This window comes from Hyla sarda, chromosome 4, assembly GCF_029499605.1.
Source record: "Hyla sarda isolate aHylSar1 chromosome 4, aHylSar1.hap1, whole genome shotgun sequence".
NCBI classification, from domain to species: domain Eukaryota; kingdom Metazoa; phylum Chordata; class Amphibia; order Anura; family Hylidae; genus Hyla; species Hyla sarda.
In genome coordinates this window covers 289,301,184-289,319,670 of record NC_079192.1, presented here as the reverse complement: position 1 = coordinate 289,319,670, position 18,487 = coordinate 289,301,184, and the positions used below count along the sequence as shown (strand labels likewise).

General features: G+C 43.3%; 1 protein-coding gene across 1 annotated transcript in view; it reads left to right on the top strand.

Annotated features, from left to right (window-relative positions):
- The window catches only part of LOC130369339 (dynein axonemal heavy chain 3-like), a 919,716-nt gene extending 916,168 nt beyond the window's left edge, over nucleotides 1-3,548 (top strand). Inside the window, exons 55-57 of the mRNA XM_056574479.1 lie at nucleotides 1,093-1,203; nucleotides 2,042-2,099; nucleotides 3,003-3,548. Of these exons, the coding sequence (XP_056430454.1) occupies nucleotides 1,093-1,203; nucleotides 2,042-2,099; nucleotides 3,003-3,148 (315 nt within the window). The 3' untranslated portion in view covers nucleotides 3,149-3,548. The remainder of the gene's footprint in view (nucleotides 1-1,092; nucleotides 1,204-2,041; nucleotides 2,100-3,002) is intronic.
- The last annotated feature ends 14,939 nt before the right edge of the window (nucleotides 3,549-18,487 follow it).

The window sequence follows — 18,487 nt, the reverse complement described above, 5'->3', positions numbered from 1 at the left end:
CATTTTGGAAACTACACCACTCGTGTAATGTAATAAGTGGTGCAGTGAGCATTTAACGAAAAGTCGGCAAACACCTGTGGAGTGTTAAGGCTCGCTGGACCCCTTGTTATGTGTCTTGAGGTGAGTAGTTTTCAAAATAGTATGCGATGTGGGTCTTTTTATTTTTTTGCTGTTCTGGCACCATAGGGGCAAAATTCACTCTCCAAAATCCCATTGTCGCTCCTTCCCTTCTGAGCCCTCTACTGCACCCGCCGAACACTTCACATACACATATGAGGTATTTCCGTACTCGAGAGAAATTGGGTTACAAATTTTAGGGGGCTTTTTCTCCTATTACGCCTTAATTCATAAACTGGGTCTACAAAAACATGTGAGTGTAAAAAAATGAAGATTTAGAATTTTCTCCTTCACTTTGCTGCTATTCCTGTCAACAAACTTTCTGAATGTCATTTTGAATACTTTGAGGGGTGCAGTTTCTATAATGGGTCATTTATGGGGTATTTCTAATATGAAGGCCTTTCATATCCACTTCAAAACTGAACTGGTCCCTGAAAATTTCCGATTTTGAAAATTTTGTGAAAAATTGCTGCTGAAATTTGAAGCCCTCTGATTTCTTCCAAAAGTAAAAACATGCCAACTTTATGATGCAAACAGAAAGTAGACATATTGTATATGTGAATCAATATATAATTTATTTGGAATATTCATTTTCCTTACAAGCAGAGAGCTTCAAAGTTAGAAAAATGCAAAATGTTTAATTTTTTCATCAAATTTGGGAATTTTTCACCAAGAAAGTATGCAAGTATCGACAAAAATTTACCACTAACATAAAATAGAAAATGTCACGAAAAAACTATATTGGATTCAGAATGAAAAGTAAAAGTATCCCAGAGTTATTAATGCTTAAAGGGACAGTGGTCAGATGTGCAAAAAGCGCTCTGCTCCATAAGGTGAAAATGGGCTTGGTCCTTAAGGGGTTAAGTACCAGGACTTCAGGGCGTACTTGTATGCCCTTGGTCCTTAAGTGGTTGTTTTTGTTGGGCATTAGACTGAGAAGTCACCCTTCTGTTTAAATGTCTTCTTCCTCTGCAGTCTGACGGCATTTATATCTACGGTCTCTACATAGAAGGAGCAAGATGGGATCGTGACAAACATGTGATTGGTGAATCTTTCCCAAAAGTTTTGTATGAAAGCATGCCTATTGTATCCTTTTTCATAACTTAGTATAATATGCATAATATACACAGTTTAGGTGCTCTTATATTTTCAGCATTTTTCTCAAAAGCAGACAGATAATATTCTGCTGTACTAAATAAATTATGTTTCAAGGCTAAAAATAATTTGATGTTGGTAAAATAAAACAGCATGTCGAAATATGCAATGCATATCTCATCCTATTTAATGGAATGTTGACAAGTTCTATATTTCTAAAATACCTGATACAATAGTAGACACATGCCTGTCATATTACAGAATAAAACAATGTTTCTATATGTTACTCATTAGGTCATACAGATGCTTATCATCTCTTTTTTTATATGTCTAGTTTCTATATTTGGCTCACATATCCCTCTGTACAGCTGCTCACTCATTCTGAAATCCACTGCTTAGGAAGGCGCATGTCCTAGACAAGCATTGAGCCCACCCTCACTAACTGTGCATTTACTTCCCTCCTGAGTCTGCTGTACTGTGCTTTGTCTCTTCTTCCAATTACTGCTAGCTGCTCTGTAACCCCTTCTCCACTGATTGCAGGAGATAATTTCCTGTGGTGAGTTGGAGCGAGCAAGGAGTGAAGCACACTGCCATACTCTTTATTAGGCTATATCTAGAGATAAGTTGGGGTCTCAGCATTGAGACTTCAACCAATCAAAAATTTTGACATGTCTGCATAACAAGGGAAAGTTTTTAGAAATGACAGTAATGCTTTAAGCCATAGCATCCATATCTTTCTCCTATCTTCCAAATTTACAGCAATAGATATAAACACAGTTTTCAAATTACAGCAGTTTTCTGAGGTGCTTCCTTTACAGACAATGTAAAGATATGGCTTATTCCTGGAGAAAAAGTTGCGCAAGTTGATTCCTTTTATCAATGCCCAGGTAAAGTACAAAACATCAAAACTGCATGGTATATACATAGTTGGCAAGAACTAGTACTCATTGCATATTTACTTACATTCTCAATGATTCTCATTATCAAAATCTATTGACATCAGGATGAGCCTTGACCATATTTAGTAATACTGAAAAGTACGTAATAGCATGTGCTAAATATCAAGAAGCATCCCACAATACTGCCTATCAGTACCCATAGTATATAAAAAAGCAGTGAGTACATAACAATGCCATAAACATCAATTCTGTTCAGTGTCCACATAAAACTGACATACAGTATCCAAATAATAGTATCATACAGTCAACAGACACCGATATAATATGCTACATAATCATCTAATAAAAAAATTCTATTGAAATGTTATACTTGTGAATAAAAAAATGGAGTTCCCTTTTGTCCTAGGGTTTAATCAAAGGTACCATCCTCATAATATTAAAGGGGTTTGCCACCATTGACATTTATACTCTATCCCAGCAGTCAGATCTCCCAGCCGAACGAAACACACACAATCTCTAGATCAGGGCTCCTGAAGCTCCCATTTAAATGGAGCAACAGTGCACATGCTCAACCGGCAGATAGTTTAGAGCTGTTTTTGGCTAAATTCAGGACTCCCATAGACAATAATTGGAGGGGTGCGCAGGCATGTGCATGACTACTCCACTCAGACAGGAGCTTTCAAGAGTCCTGTTTTTAAGATCATAAGGGAATTCCAATGGTCAGAAATCACCTCCATGATCAGACACCTATGGCCTAGTGTGTCAATAGGGGATAAGTGTCCATAGTTGCAAAACCCCTGTATGTATTGATCCTAATACACTGTAAACATTGCTTACATTTGTTAAATGTTTTTCCATTTTGGATTCCTATTATTATTGTTATTTCCACAGTTTACAAGACAAGCGCCCGTCATGGAGAACTCTCTACAACGGGACATTCATCAAATTATGTCCTCACTATCAATCTGGCAACAGACAAACCCCCAAATCACTGGGTTAACAGAGGAGTGGCTTGTCTCTGTCAGCTGGATGACTAGTAGAAAACAGGAGAGTACTGCGGAGCTTTTCCTTGGAATGCTATATGGGAATTGCGATTATCATCATTGTGATTTCTGTCACACATAGGAATCAATAGAAGTAAATGGTTAAAAACACAATATAAAGGCTACACATGTATTTAAGTTTGTTTGTTTGTTTTTTTCCATTAAAGTATGTACCGAAAACAAGCTTGGCTTATAAAAGGCTCAAAAGAAGCCCCCTACACTTAATGTATTGTCTTTTATAATAACAAATGTAAAACTGAATGTGAATGATGAAACTTACAATGGTAAAATAAATTATAGTTTTTAAGTGTCTTTTGAGACATAAAGCAGTGTTTTTGAGAAATAGCCCAGAAATTGTGCACATGGCTTAAAGGGATACTCCGGTGAAAACCTTTTTTCCTTTAAATCAACTGGTGGCAGGAAGTTAAACTACTTCTATTAAAAAATCTTAATCCTTCCTGTACTTATTAGAAGCTGAATACTACAGAGGAAATTCTTTTCTTTTTGGAATGCTCTCTGATGACATCACGAGCACAGTGCTCTCTGCTGACATTATTATAATAATAATACTTTATTTATCGTTGTCCTTAGTGGGATTTGAACCCAAGTCCCCAGCACTGCAAGGCAGCAGTGCTAACCACTGAGCCATGCTGCCCTTAGCATGCATCAGCTATGCATGGTTGCTAAAATGGACAGAGATGTCAGCAGAGAGCACTGTGCTCGTGATGTCATCAGTGTTCCAAAAAGAAAGGAATTTCCTCTGTAGCATTCAGCAGCTAATAAGTACTGGAAGGATTAAGATTTTTTAATAGAAGTAATTTACAAATATGTTTAACTTTCTGCCACCAGTTGATTTAAAAGAAAAAAGGATTTCACCGGAGAACCCGTTTAATACATATAAAATAAAACATAAAGCACCTTTGCAACTAGTCCTCAAATGTTATATGCAGTATATCATGCATATACAGCTTTTTTGCAAAACTACTTTATGTATCTCCATGGTACAGACTACAGACAAATCCTATGAGTACATTTATCTTGTAGTTATGTGTTATTCCTCTCCATCTGCCCTATACTACTGTCTATAACAGTGGTCTTCAACCTGCGGACCTCCAGATGTTGCAAAACTACTTGCCAATGGCTGTCCGGGCATGTTGGGAGTTGTAGTTTTGCAACATCTGGAGGTCTGCAGGTTTAAGACTACTGGTCTATAAGATAGCTAGTGGGAGCAGAGCGATAGAATTATACTTTATCTGCTTCACTTTTCTTTTAGATGGATTGGAGCAACCAAAATATTGATTACAAAACTTTTGTATCGTTAGAGAGTAAATAAACAATACGCATTGCCCAGATTTATCAAACTGTGTGAGAGAAAAAGTGGAGTGACTTCCCCAAAGTAACCAATCACATCTAAGCTAATGAGCTGTGGTAAAGTGAAAGCTGAGCTGTGGTTGGTTGCTGTGGAAAAAGCGCTCCATTTTTTCTCTCACAGTTTGATAAATCTTGGCCATTGTTTCTTTTAATTTTTTTTAAGATTATGTTGAAACCAGACACCTGTATTGTGTTTAATCTTGTTTGTGAAATCATTATAGGATGCTTTTTTTCTTCAAATGTTTGACCCTTGGAAAGATTAAAGGGGTACTCAGAATAAAATAAAATAAAAATTTCAAATCAACTGGTGACAGAAAGTTAAACTGATTTATAAATTACTTCTATTTAAAAACCATAAGCCTTCCAGTACTTATCAGCTGCTGTATGCTAGAGAAAAAGTTGTTTAGTTCTTTACAGTCTGCTCACAGTGCTCTCTGCTGGCACCTATGTCCGTGTCAGGAACTGTCCAGATCAAGAGCAAATCCCCAAAGCAAACCTCACCTACTCTGGACAGTTCCTGACATGGACAGAGGTGTCAGCAGAGAGCACTGTGGTCAGCCTGAAAAGAACTACACAACTTGATCTGGAGCATACAGCAGCTGATAAATACTGGAAGGAATAAGATTTTTAAATAGAAGTAATTTAGGCTAGGTTCACCTGGCCGTTCTCTCCCATCCCGCTAGTCTCCCATGATTGCTGCTTAACGGACCATACTAAGAAATGGATGCAAACTGATGCCATTTGTCTGTGATTTTAACGGACTATTAAAAAAAAATTAAGGGACAAGTGGCATTCATTTGCATCCATTTTTCAGCTGTTTATATCCTTTATTGTCCGTTTGTGTCCATTTTTTTCATCTGGCTGCTTCCTGGTTGCTCGCACCACTTCTGAGCATGCTCAGAAGTAATAACGGATCCAAAACAGATTGGAAAAAATGGAAGCAAATGGATGACATTAAAGGTTTATAAATTTATTATATCCGCTTCTCTTCCGTTTTTTTACGGGGGAAGAAATTCTGCCTGCATTGTCTTTTTTCCTGTCAAAAAACGGAATAAAAACCAAACAGGTGTAAACAGGTGAAGGATTGTAAAACAATCCAATGGACATCACTCAATGGAGTCCGGAGTCAATGTGAACAAGCCCTTACAAATCTGTATAACTTTCTGGCACCAGTTAATTTGAAAACATTTTGTTTCCTCGAGAGTACTCTAAAATATCTGCGCATGACGCCCGGCTGTGGAAGGTATAGGACAGCAGCCGCAGGTGGAACTTTGATTTCCAGTGGAGGTCCCTTTGCCCAGCACCCGCTATACCTGGGAGGAGAGCAGGGAGGAGACCATGCCACACTTCTATACGACGCTCTGGGTCCCGGATACACCGACTCCCCAGCCCCCAGAGCACACCTGACTGCCTTGCACCTCCAAGAGGAAGAGGAGCTGACCTGCGGCCCTGGTCACAGCCTTTACAAACAGAAAAAAGCCAAAGGTTGGTGCAGTGCTTTGTGAAAAGCATCTCCCATCCCCACAAAGCCCACACCGCACTTACTCTGAATGTTATTGCTACAATATATTAGTCACTTTCAGTCAGTCCATAAGCCGACGGCGGCAGTGCTTATATTTAGCTCTTCCCTGAGTCTTCTGCAGCCTGACAGTCCAGTATAACGCTGGCTGGTGGATAGTGTTCTGTGCTAATTCCATCAGATGAGACCTTTGTTGGTTTATTCTGCAACAGGCACCTCTCCTAAACATTAGTCTAAGCTAAGCAACTAAAGTTTATTTGATTTGATCCAAGTTTGGGGAACCCTTTGGCCAATTTACACCCCCAATGCTGTCCATGAGTATATTATTCTTTTTAACCATAGAAATATGAGAAGAGTTGGCAGATAATATATCTGTCAGTGGTCAGGACTGATCCAGAAATGTATCACACAGCTTATCAATTCAGAGCCACTGAATGCTGCTGCAGAATATTCAGTGACATTTTCCTAAATGAAAAGTGCTTTATTTCAACGTAAATTGATGTTTCCATACTCTGCAATTTAATAACCTTTTAAAGCAGACACGGAATCTGTGACCTCCATATTACAGCATTTTCATTATTAACTCTTATCAATGGTGACATTTTACTTTATGTGCTATTATTTTATGTAAAATCAGTATTTATGTAGTATTGTAGAGTGATGATCTTTAGACTTAATAATCTCTTTTGGGCACGTATGTATGTACTTGTAGTGCAGTCTGCATGTATTTATGACACACATGGATCTTTATACTGCAATTAAAGTCATATTAACATTTGTCAATGAACTAAAGGTTTTCTGTAAATTATTTCACAAGTATCAGGTGATATCAGGTAGATTGTGGAAATATATTATATACTATTTTAGGATCAAATGATGTGATCACATAATTGGCTAAAAAATTATCTGTGAAATAATGATAACTTCACACTTGGTTTTACATTATAATATGTTTTATATACAGTAACAACTGTTGTTGTAGACAATTACTGTTTTAAGTGTACTGGAGCACATTGTCCTCCCCTCATAAGTGCATACCACATAAGTACATCTAAGTGGTGTACTATTTTGTTCTTGTTAATGTCTTAAGGGCCTAGATAATGTGAAAGTCCAGGCAAAAGTACACACTTGCTGGTGTTGTAGACAAATACTGTTTTAAGCGTACTGGAGCGAATTGTCCTCCATTCATACAGTAAGTGTATACCACATATGTACATCTCAGTAGTGTACCATTTTGTTCCGTTTAAAGTCTTAAGGGCCTAGATACTGTGAAAGGCCAGGGAAAAGTACTGTTACGCCGAGCGCTCCGGGTCCCTGCTCCTCCCCGGAGTGCTCACGGCATTCCTCTCTCTGCAGCGCCCCAGTCAGACCCACTGACCGGGAGCGCTGCACTGACATTGCCGGCTGGAATGCGATTCGCAATGCGGGACGCGCCCGCTCGCCAATCGCATCCCAAGTCACTCACCTGTCCCGGCCCCCGGCTGTCATGTCCTGGCGCGCGCGGCTCCGCTCCTTAGGGCGCGCGCGCCAGCTCTCTAAGATTTAAAGGGCCAGTGCACCAATGATTGGTGCCTGGCCCAATTTGCCTAATTAGCTTCCACCTGCTCCCTGGCTATATTACCTCACTTCCCCTGCACTTCTTTGCCGAATCTTGTTGCCTTGTGCCAGTGAAAGCGTTTAGTGTTGTCCAAAGCCTGTGTTCCAGATCTTCTGCTATCCACATTGACTACGAACCTTGCCGCCTGCCCCGACCTTCTGCTACGTCTGACCTTGCCTCTGCCTAGTCCTTCTGTCCCACGCCTTCTCAGCAGTCAGCGAGGTTGAGCCGTTGCCGGTGGATACGACCTGGTTGCTACCACCGCAGCTAGACCATCCCGCTTTGCAGCGGGCTCTGGTGAATACCAGTAGCATCTTAGAACCGGTCCACCGACACGTTCCACGCCAATCCCTCGCTGACACAGAGGATCCACATCCAGCTAGCCGAATCGTCACAGTAGATACGGCCATGGATCCCGCTGAGGTGCCGCTGCCAAGTCTCGCTGACCTACCCGCGGTGGTCGCCCAGCAATCGCAGCAAATTGCCCAACAAGGACAGCAGCTGTCGCAGTTGACCGCCACGTTACAGCAACTTCTGCCACTGCTACAGCAGCAACCCTCTCCTCCGCCAGCTCCTGCACCTCCTCCGCAGCGAGTGGTCGCTCCTAGCCTCCGCTTGTCCCTGCCGGAAAAGTTTGATGGGGACTCCCGACTCTGCCGTGGCTTCTTGTCTCAATGTTCCCTGCATATGGAGATGTTGTCGGACCTATTTCCTTCAGAACGGTCTAAGGTGGCGTTCATAGTGAGTCTTCTATCTGGAAAGGCTTTGTCTTGGGCCACACCGCTCTGGGACCGCAATGATCCTGCCACAGTCCAGTCCTTCTTCGCTGAAGTCCGTAGTGTCTTCGAGGAACCAGCCCGAGCTTCTTCTGCCGAGACTGCCCTGCTGAACCTGGTCCAGGGTAATTCTTCAGTAGGCGAGTACGCCATCCAATTTCGTACTCTCGCTTCCGAATTATCTTGGAATAAAGAGGCTCTCTGCGTGACCTTTAAAAAAGGCCTATCCAGTTACATCAAGGATGTGCTGGCCGCACGAGAGATTCCTGCCAACCTGCAAGAACTTATCCATTTGGCCACCTGCATTGACATGCGTTTTTCTGAGAGACACCAGGACCTCCGCCAGGAAAAAGACCTTGATCTCTGGGCACCTCTCCCACAGTATCCTTTGCAATCTACCCCTGTGCCTCCCGCCGAGGAGGCTATGCAAGTGGATCGGTCTCGCCTGACCCAGGAAGAGAGGACTCGCCGTAGGGAAAAAAATCTTTGTCTGTACTGCGCCAGTACCGAACATTTCTTGGTGGATTGCCCTATTCGTCCTCCACGTCTAGGAAACGCACGCACGCACCCAGCTCACGTGGGTGTGGCGTCTCTTGGTACGAAGTCTGCTTCTCCACGTCTCACTGTGCCCGTGCGGATTTCTCCTTCTGCCAACTCCTCCCTCTCAGCCGTGGCCTGCTTGGACTCTGGTGCTTCTGGAAATTTTATTCTGGACTCTTTGGTGAATAAATTCTGTGACCCATCTCGTCAAGCCGCTCTACATTTCTTCGGTCAACAGAGTGAAGTTGGACTGTACTGTGCGTTACCGCACAGAACCCTTCTTAATGTGCATTGGACCCCATCACGAAAAGATTGAATTGTTCGTCCTTCCCAACTGTACCTCTGAAGTCCTCCTCGGTCTGCCATGGCTCCAGCATCATTCTCCCACCCTTGACTGGACCACCGGGGAGATCAAGAATTGGGGTTCTGCTTGCCGTAAGAAATGCCTCACCTCTGCTCCCAGTCCCGTCTGTCGGGCCTCAGTGTCTCCTCCTGTGCCTGGTCTCCCCAAGGCCTATCAGGACTGTGCCGTGCCTCCTCATAGCCCCCGTCCTGGTGACACTCTGCCCCGTGCCAAGCTTCACCCTCTGCCCTCCCTCCCCATTCCCACTCCTGCTGAACTGCCTGCCTTTGAGGAAACCCTACAATCGCTCCCAGTGTCCTCGTCCCACGTGAAGCAATTGCCGGACAAGAAAAGGGGGAGACCTAAGGGGGGGGTACTGTTACGCCGAGCGCTCCGGGTCCCTGCTCCTCCCTGGAGCGCTCGCGGCGTTCCTCTCTCTGCAGCGCCCCGGTCAGACCCGCTGACCGGGAGCGCTGCACTGACATTGCCGGCGGGGATGCGATTCGCATTGCGGGACGCGCCCGCTCGCGAATCGCATCCCAAGTCACTCACCTGTCCCGGACCCCGGCTGTCATGTCCTGGCGCGCGCGACTCCGCTCCTTAGGGCGCGCGCGCGCCAGCTCTCTAAGATTTAAAGGGCCAGTGCACCAATGATTGGTGCCTGGCCCAATTTGCCTAATTAGCTTCCACCTGCTCCCTGGCTATATTACCTCATTTCCCCTGCACTTCCTTGCCGGATCTTGTTGCCTTGTGCCAGTGAAAGCGTTTAGTGTTGTCCAAAGCCTGTGTTCCAGATCTTCTGCTATCCACATTGACTACGAACCTTGCCGCCTGCCCCGACCTTCTGCTACGTCTGACCTTGCCTCTGCATAGTCCTTCTGTCCCTTCTCAGCAGTCAGCGAGGTTGAGCCGTTGCCGGTGGATACGACCTGGTTGCTACCGCCGCAGCAAGACCATCCCGCTTTGCGGCGGGCTCTGGTGAATACCAGTAGCATCTTAGAACCGGTCCACTGACACGGTCCACGCCAATCCCTCGCTGACACAGAGGATCCACATCCAGCTAGCCGAATCGTGACAAGTACACACCTGCTGGTGTTGTACACAAATACTGTTTTAAGCGTACTGGAGCACAATGTCCTCCCCTCATAAGTGCATACCATATACATACATCTAAGTGGTGTACTATTTTGTTCCTGTTAAAGTCTTAAGGGCCTAGATACAGTGAAAGGACGGGCAAAAGTACACACCTGCTGGTGTTGTAGACAAATACTGTTTAAAGCGTAGTGGAGCGCTTTGTCCTCCCCTCATATACACACTACGCAGTATGTCAGGCAGAGAAGTGCCAGGAAGTGCACAAAGGAGTGGCAGAGGCCTAAATTCATCAGGCAGAGGTCGCAGCAGACTAGGGGTGAGTGGCAGCAGGAGTCGCAGTGAGAGGCCTGAGCTCCAGGTATCAGCTAGCAGTCATTTCTCCACCAGCAACCCATCTGCCATCATCGATTGGTTAACATGGTCATCCACTTCATCAAAATGAAATCTGACACCCCTAGTCAACAGATAGTGGGTTCCTCAGACACAACCCTCAGTTGGCATGGCCCGGGAGCAGTCCCTGTCCACCCATTGCCTCTGTGCTATGCTGTTCCCTCCCCGACAAAAGTATCTTATGCTGTGGGTTCCACTATTTAGTGAGATTGATCTAGTAGAGGACAGTCAGCAGCTACTGAAAGCCAAGAAGTGGAGGAGACATCTGCCGCTTCCTCCGCTAGGCAAGCAAGTAGTGATGAGGAGAGTGGCTTGGGAGGTGGTGTTGCGAACATTCGGGCTCCTGAAGCAGACACTGTTGAGGAACCTGAGGAGGACATCAGTGACATGCAGACACAACTCGATGATGATGATGCCGATTGCACTTGGGAGCCAGGTGCAGAAGGGGCTTCATCATCATCAGGAGAAGAGGGTTGCAGGTTGCCCGTGAGGCAGCAGCTGAGCCAGCAAGGTGATAGCATGGTTGGCAGTCAGCATGGTGGCAGAAGTGGAAAGTCTGGAGCCAAACATGCCAGGGGTAGACCACCTGCTTCCCGGGAGGTAGTGGAACAGGGGTTCCTGGAGTCGGCGGCAGTATGTTAGAACTAAAATCAGCTACTCGGCAGTGTGGCAATTTTTCATCAAGTATCCGGAGGATTCCCAATGTTGGCACTATGGCCCTGCATCAACATATGCAGCGTTACCATAATGTGGCCTTTGAGAACCATGGCTGTGGTGGTCCAGCCTGCTGCAATACCCATAAATAAACATAAAAATAAATATACGTGGTATCGACGTGTGCGGAATTGTCCGAATTATAAAAATATATTGTTAATTAAACCGCACGGTCAATGGCGTACGTGCAAAAAATATTTCAAAGTCCAACATAGCGTAAGAGATCAAAAAGTCCGATCAATACATAAGTGTCACCACTAAAAACTTCAGATCACAGCACAAAAAATGAGCCCTCATACCACCCCATACGCAGAAAACTAAAAAAGTTATAGGGGTCAGATGATAACAATTTTAAACATGTAAATTTTCGTGCATGTAGTTATGATTTTTTCCAGAAGTACGACAAAATCAAACCTATACAAGTAGGATATCACTTTAATCGTATGGACCTACAGAATAAAGATAAGGTGTCATTTATACTGAAAAATGTACTGCGTAGAAATGGCACTTTTTCCTCAATCTTGTCGCACAGTGATTTTTTTTTCTGTTTCACCGTACATTTTTGGGTAAAGTGACAGATGTCATTACAAAGTAATGTGGCGCAAAAAATAAGCCATCATATGAATTTTTTGCTGCAAATTTGAAAGGGTTATGATTTTTAAAAGGTAAGGAGGAAAAAACGAAAGGTCAAAAACTGGAAAACCCTCTGTCCCCAAGGGGTTAATAGCGATTCGCCACAAATAAATTCGGACCGAAACAAATTATTTTGGAAAGTTCAGCGAATCGGCCAAATCAAATTTTTCAAAATTCGTTCATCTCTTATTCTTACTCTAGATGCTTCCAGTGTGTTCAAATTAGGGCAGCTCCCAGAATCCTCTACTTTTCTCCAGAACTGGCATACTCCCAGGTATTCATAAGAAGTTGGGCGTCAGCTATGACTTCGGGTTGGTTTGATTCATAGATGACTTCCCCAGGGACCCCCACCTAACAAAAGAACACCATAAATTGTTATAATACCTTTCTAAATTTTCAGTTTCTGGGGTAGGATCAGTTTAGCACTTACCTAAATAGCCTATTGAAATTAGCATAAATGTGCTTGGAGCTGTCAATTTTTTAAGGCTGTAAACTTCCATATTACTACTGATCTTTTGGTATCTATCATTATAAGGTCGTTATTGATATATTATACAGTTTATACTTTAGAAGATAAAGTGTTCTTTTCTTCTTTGAGGGTGTGACAATTATGTTTTTGTTTTTCTGTCCATTTATTTTGAGTTCACCTATCCTAATTTGTTATACCCTGCAGTTATTATACAGTAAAGGCCATCTAGTGAAGCTTTATTTTCCTGAGTGATTTTCTTTCCAGCTTCTCGGAATTCTTGTGCTGTGTTCATGACCATATATTCATGCACTAGAGTTTTTCTGTCTTGAAATGGAGCATTGTTGGATGAACATGATAGCTTTTTGATGAGTTTCGGTGAGGTATAATAAAAAAAGGAAATGAATTCTTAATTCTTGCCTTGATACAATTAGTCTAGGCATTCTAATTACAGTTTTTTCACTGTTACTAATGAATCTAGTGATTATAAGAACATTTCAGTTTTCATTAATCAAGAAAAATTGAGTTTAAATTATTCAGTTATACTGCATAACTATATTATGGTTATACATCTGCTTATAGTTAAGTGCTATAAATATATATGATTATGCAATTAGGATGGCTTTACCATTTACTTGTCTGAAAAATGAAGCCACAACGAACTGTAATGTGCCTACAACCAGGATTATTCCAATTCTAACTAGCGAGCACAGTAAAATTACTTTTCTGGCCTTATGTAAATAAAAGTTCAAGTGGTTTACGGACAAAAATATAACTTTTTTTGTTTTAAATTTTATTAAGTATTCATGACATAAAATAAAGAATAACATATACGTTTAGTCTAGTGGGTAACTCTTCAAAGCAAAACAAAGTTACAGTTAATTTAACAATACCTATGTCTGCTGCATTTTAGGAAAGGAGACAAAAAGAAAAACCAAGATTAGTTAAACAATTGACAAACAATAAAGATATAAAGATATAAGTAAATATGTAATAGTAATAAGGAAGGAAGAGTAAGGAAAATACAAAATGCAGGGTATAATAAGCCAGAGGAAGATACCCTGAGAACTCTTTCCATTTCAGGAACTGTCCAAAGTAGCATAGGTTTGAAATGGGGATTTTCTCCTGCTCTGGACAGTTCCTGATACAGTCATCAGGTGTCAGCAGAGAGCACTGTGGACAACACATAAAATAAATTCAAAAAATAAAGATTTTCCTCTGTAGCAACCAGCTGCTAAAAAGTACTGAAAGGATTAAGATTTTTTAATAGAAGTAATTTACAAATCTGTTTAACTTTCTGGCACTAGATAATTAAAAAAAAAAAAAAAAGTTTTCCACCGGAGTACCCATTTAACGTTTCCATGAAGGACAGCTTGTGTTTGATCTACTTATTTTGACAAATTCAGAAGAAGAAAAAAACCTCAAGACTTAAATGATATAGGTGCATAGGTAAAGGAAACGTCTAGATATAATTTTGACTCTTTCCAACTGCTCCAAACCTCAAGAAAGGAATTATGTGACCAATCTGTCCAGCTAAACAGTTTATCAAAATAGCATATGTGATTTATCATTCTGAGATAGTTGGAAGGAAGGTCTGCTTCCATTTAGTCTTAGCAGCCGCTAAAAGGTGGACTGTCAGAGATTTCTTAGTTGGAAAAGAAAAGAAAGGTGAAGGTCTACTTAGAGTGATCAAGAACCAATGACCGCCAGAATAGGTGGAATGACCTATTCTGGAGGCCATTGATTCTTGGTTGCCTACTGTGGAAGGCTGCAGTGAGACCTTTACATCATGCTCTTTACCTTTGTTGTGCTGGGGTCCGCACAACCAACCTTGGTAAGAGCCCATGCAGACAAAGCGGTTTTGAGTTCATCATGCAGTATTTCACTATGGAGCGCTCTTTTCTGCCTTTTTAGTACTCAGAGCGATGATGTCCATGGTTAAGGTCAAACGCTGATGAGCTAAATTATCTAAGTTCTTTTTGTACCTGATTCCAAAAATGTGTTAACAAAGACCAGGACTACTACATGAGTGTGTGAGCCTCTCCCAGTGTTGAAATGGCGGCAGTGATAGGAGGCTGCTGGTTTATTTGCAAAAAGCCATTTGGGAGTTTTGTACCATTTAGTTCAAAGTTTGTAAAGGTTCTCCTGTAAGTGTATACATCTTGAAAAGCCATAAGAATTCTTGAGGATTGTTTGGATATCATATTCAGTGAGGGAAATCACTGTCTCTAGAAGCTAAAAAAAAGAGAAAGGTTTGCTAGCAGCAGAAGCGTCAATAAGTAGGCAAAATATGGCAGAAATCTTACGCTGCTAATACTCATAGCGTTGTTGGAGCTCTGCTAGGGGCTCCCATTGCTAGTATCTTGGAGCAACAAGAAATGTGAAACATATAAGTAAGTTAACACATATGGAGAACAAAAAGCCATTACACCATCTCATATTTCCTGGGTTTATCACCCAGTCGTGACCACATGGGAAAATATGTAGGATATGATTGCATTACTAACCAAGAAATTAACCATGTGGGGAGGCAAGAAAAAGGGAATTTTGCCAATATAGGGAATAGCTTTTTCCATATTGTTAGTATGCCCTTTGTAACACTCACGTTTCAGAAGACAGGAACTCCAGTGGATGTGGATCCGCTGGACCTGTGTGGCAGATGACTTGGACCGTACCAGAGAGCGGAGTCTATAATGCCGCTGGTTTTCACCAGATCCAGCCGAAAAGTGGGATGGACTTGCTGCGGTAGGCGGCAAGGCAACAAAGATCCGGCAGGGAAGTGAGGAGGGTGGAGGAATTTATCAATGAGCCACAGGTGAATTACACCAATGAACGCACTGGCCCTTTAAATCTTAAAGCTCCAGCACATGCGTGCCCTAGGGGACAGTGACATGCAAGCTGGAGCAGAGAGGCAGAGGCTGGGGCAGGAGAAGCACCAGGTGAGTGATGGACTGGGGCTCGCATGCGGGCGCGTCCCATAATGCAAGTCCCAGCCCCGCCAGCAGCAGCAGGTAACAGGACCATGCGCTCACGGCCAGCGTGTGCGGCCAGAGTGCATAATTTAACAGTACCCCCCTTTGGTCTCCCCCTCCTTTTACGAGTCAGAAAACTCCTGAGAAGGCCACGGTCCAGGATATTCTCCTCAGGCTCCCAAGATCTCTCCTCAGGACCGCAACCCTCCCAGTCGACCAAAAAAAGTTTTTGTAGCAAGAATCTCTTTAACCTTGAAGATGTCAGAAGAGCCGGAGACAGGTGTGGGGACAAGATTCTTCTGAGAAAACCGGTTTATGACAAGAGGCTTGAGGAGAGAGACGAGGAAGGAATTGGGAATACGTAACATAGCAGGTAGACAGTTTGTAGGTGTCAGGCCCAAGGCCTGATTATGGAAACATACCTGTGTTTTATTATTGCATCTATGTATAAACTAAGACCTGGGGGGTGAGGGGTCATTCAGATGGTGTATCCTGTGTCTTTTGTATATTGCAGTTTATTGGGGGGGATCTGGCTGTGTGTTTTCATAGTCTTTGAAGTCCTGCATATAATCAACCAGATAAGAGGGCCAGGAAGAGAGATGCCCCCCTGGTGGGACCAGATGGGAGGGGGGAATGGAGTCCCTCCAAAAAGGAGATATATAATATGTAACAATGCTAGAGTCAGTAGTTAAGATCTGTGCCCCAAGCTGACAAGACCATCCTAAGAACAGCTGGAGACCCTCTCTCATGGACTGCTATAATATCAATGCTGTAAGAACTTCATTTTTACTTTTCTGAACTTGATTGCTAAACTCTTATATATATTCTTATACCTGTATGTCATTTGTTAATTTTTATGCATAGCACTGTGATACCTTTTATCAGATTAAATGTTTAATCAATCAGCTCTGGTCTTTGATCTCTAAATATATGAGCTCACCTTCCTGAAGGCAGCTCGGGTGAAACACATTTATCTAAGGGTTAATTTGGTGACTTGCTGGGACTAGTAGTGGATACCCAGAGGTCTGGCGGCTTTAACCCTTGCACCATCACACTCTCTCTAGCGTCTTGGCTGGACCGATAGGGTGTGATCGTGACAGTAGGAGACAGGGTTGATTTTTTGTAGAATCTGGAAGGGACCAAGGTAGCGAGGACCGAGCTTGTAACAGGGGATTTTGAAGCGGATGTACTTGTATGAACGCCACACCATGTCACCAGGAGAGAAGGACGGAGAAGGTCTTCTACTTTTATCAGCTTGCCCCTTCATGCATGAAGAAGCCTGAGATAACGACTGTCAGGTCTGTTGCCAGATGGTAGAGAAGTCACGGACCAACTCATCAACAGCAGGGACATCGGAGGAGACTGGGAAAGGAAGAGGAGGATGGTGATGAAGTCCATAGACAACAAAAAAGGGAGACGACTTTGTGGACTCAGAATCCTTATGATTATATGAGAATTCAGCCCAGGGAAGAAGGTCGACCCAATCATCTTGGCGAGCTGAAACAAAATGCCAAAGATAAGTCTCTAGGATTTGATTAACCCTCTCCACCTGACCGTTGGACTGAGGGTGGTAGGCCAAGGAGAAGTCCAGATTGATGTCCAGACGGTTACAAAGGGCTCGCCAGAACTTAGAGACAAACTGGAATGGAGTCTCTGGAATGGGTAAAGGCTGTAAGAATCCTGCAGGTCTCTGTCGAGGAGTTTTGTCATGTGCACGAGTTTCACAGGAACTAACAAAATCAGAAACATCATGTTCAAGATGGGGCCACTAGTAGTGCCGGGAGATGTTCCCGGCATCTAGATCCGATGCATTGCGGGGATAATTCCCCTTTCTCGGGGACCCTGAGGAAGGGGAATTATCCCAGCAACACGTTGGATCTAGATGTATTGGCATGTTATATGGATATTTTAACAGAATAAATTGTTATCTTGAACTAAGAAACTGTGGATCGCAGTATCTCCTTGGAATAACTTCGGTCAAATCCCAAAGAAGAGTTGAAGTGTGTGAAATACTTGGTTTGGCGTGTCCCAGGTGCTATATTGAAGGCTTGCTGGATTGAATATCGATCCTGTTCGCTCTCCAATTTTTGCTCTTTTCTATTTTTCTTTTTGAATGTGGAACACAAGGCCTCATCATTCCATGCTAGTTCTGTGGCTAGATTGCGGAATTGAACCACGTAGTCACCAACGGAAGAATTCCCTTAACATAGGTTCAGCAAAGCCGTTTCAGCAGAAGAGGCACGTGGGGGTTCCTCAAAGACACAGCAAAATTCTGCCAGAAAAGCCATCAAGTTGGAAGCTACTGGATCCCTGCGGTCCCAAAGGGGTGTAGCCCAGGCCAGGGCTTTTCCGGACAGTAGACTAATGACAAAGGCCACCTTCGCACATTCCATCGGAAACAGTTCAGACATGAGCTCCAAGTGCATGGAGTACTGTGTAACGAAACCTCTGCATGACTTGGAATCCCCATTATACTTGGAAGCTAACGGTAGACGTAGCTGGGAGCCAGAAGACACTGCAGGAGCTGGTGGTGGGAGTGGGCCAGATTGCGGTACCTGCTGCTGTTGCAAGGCCAAAAGCTGTTGCATCATAGCTGAAAGTTGAGAAAGTTGCTGTGCCTGTTGGGCCAACTGCTGTGACTGATGTACCACAATGGAGGGAAGATCTGCTGCTTAGGCAGGGGTACCTTAGTGAGATCCATGGCCGGATCTTACTGTAACACTCATGTTTCAGGAGACAGGAGCTCCGGTGAATGTGGATCCGCTGGACCTGTGTGGCAGATGATTTGGACCGTACCAGGGATCGGAGTCTAAGGTGCCGCTGGTTTTCACCAGAGCCCACCACAAAGTAAGATGGACTTGCTGCGGGAGGCGGCACCCAGGTCGCTACCCCTGGCACGCTCGACCACACAGGTGGCTGA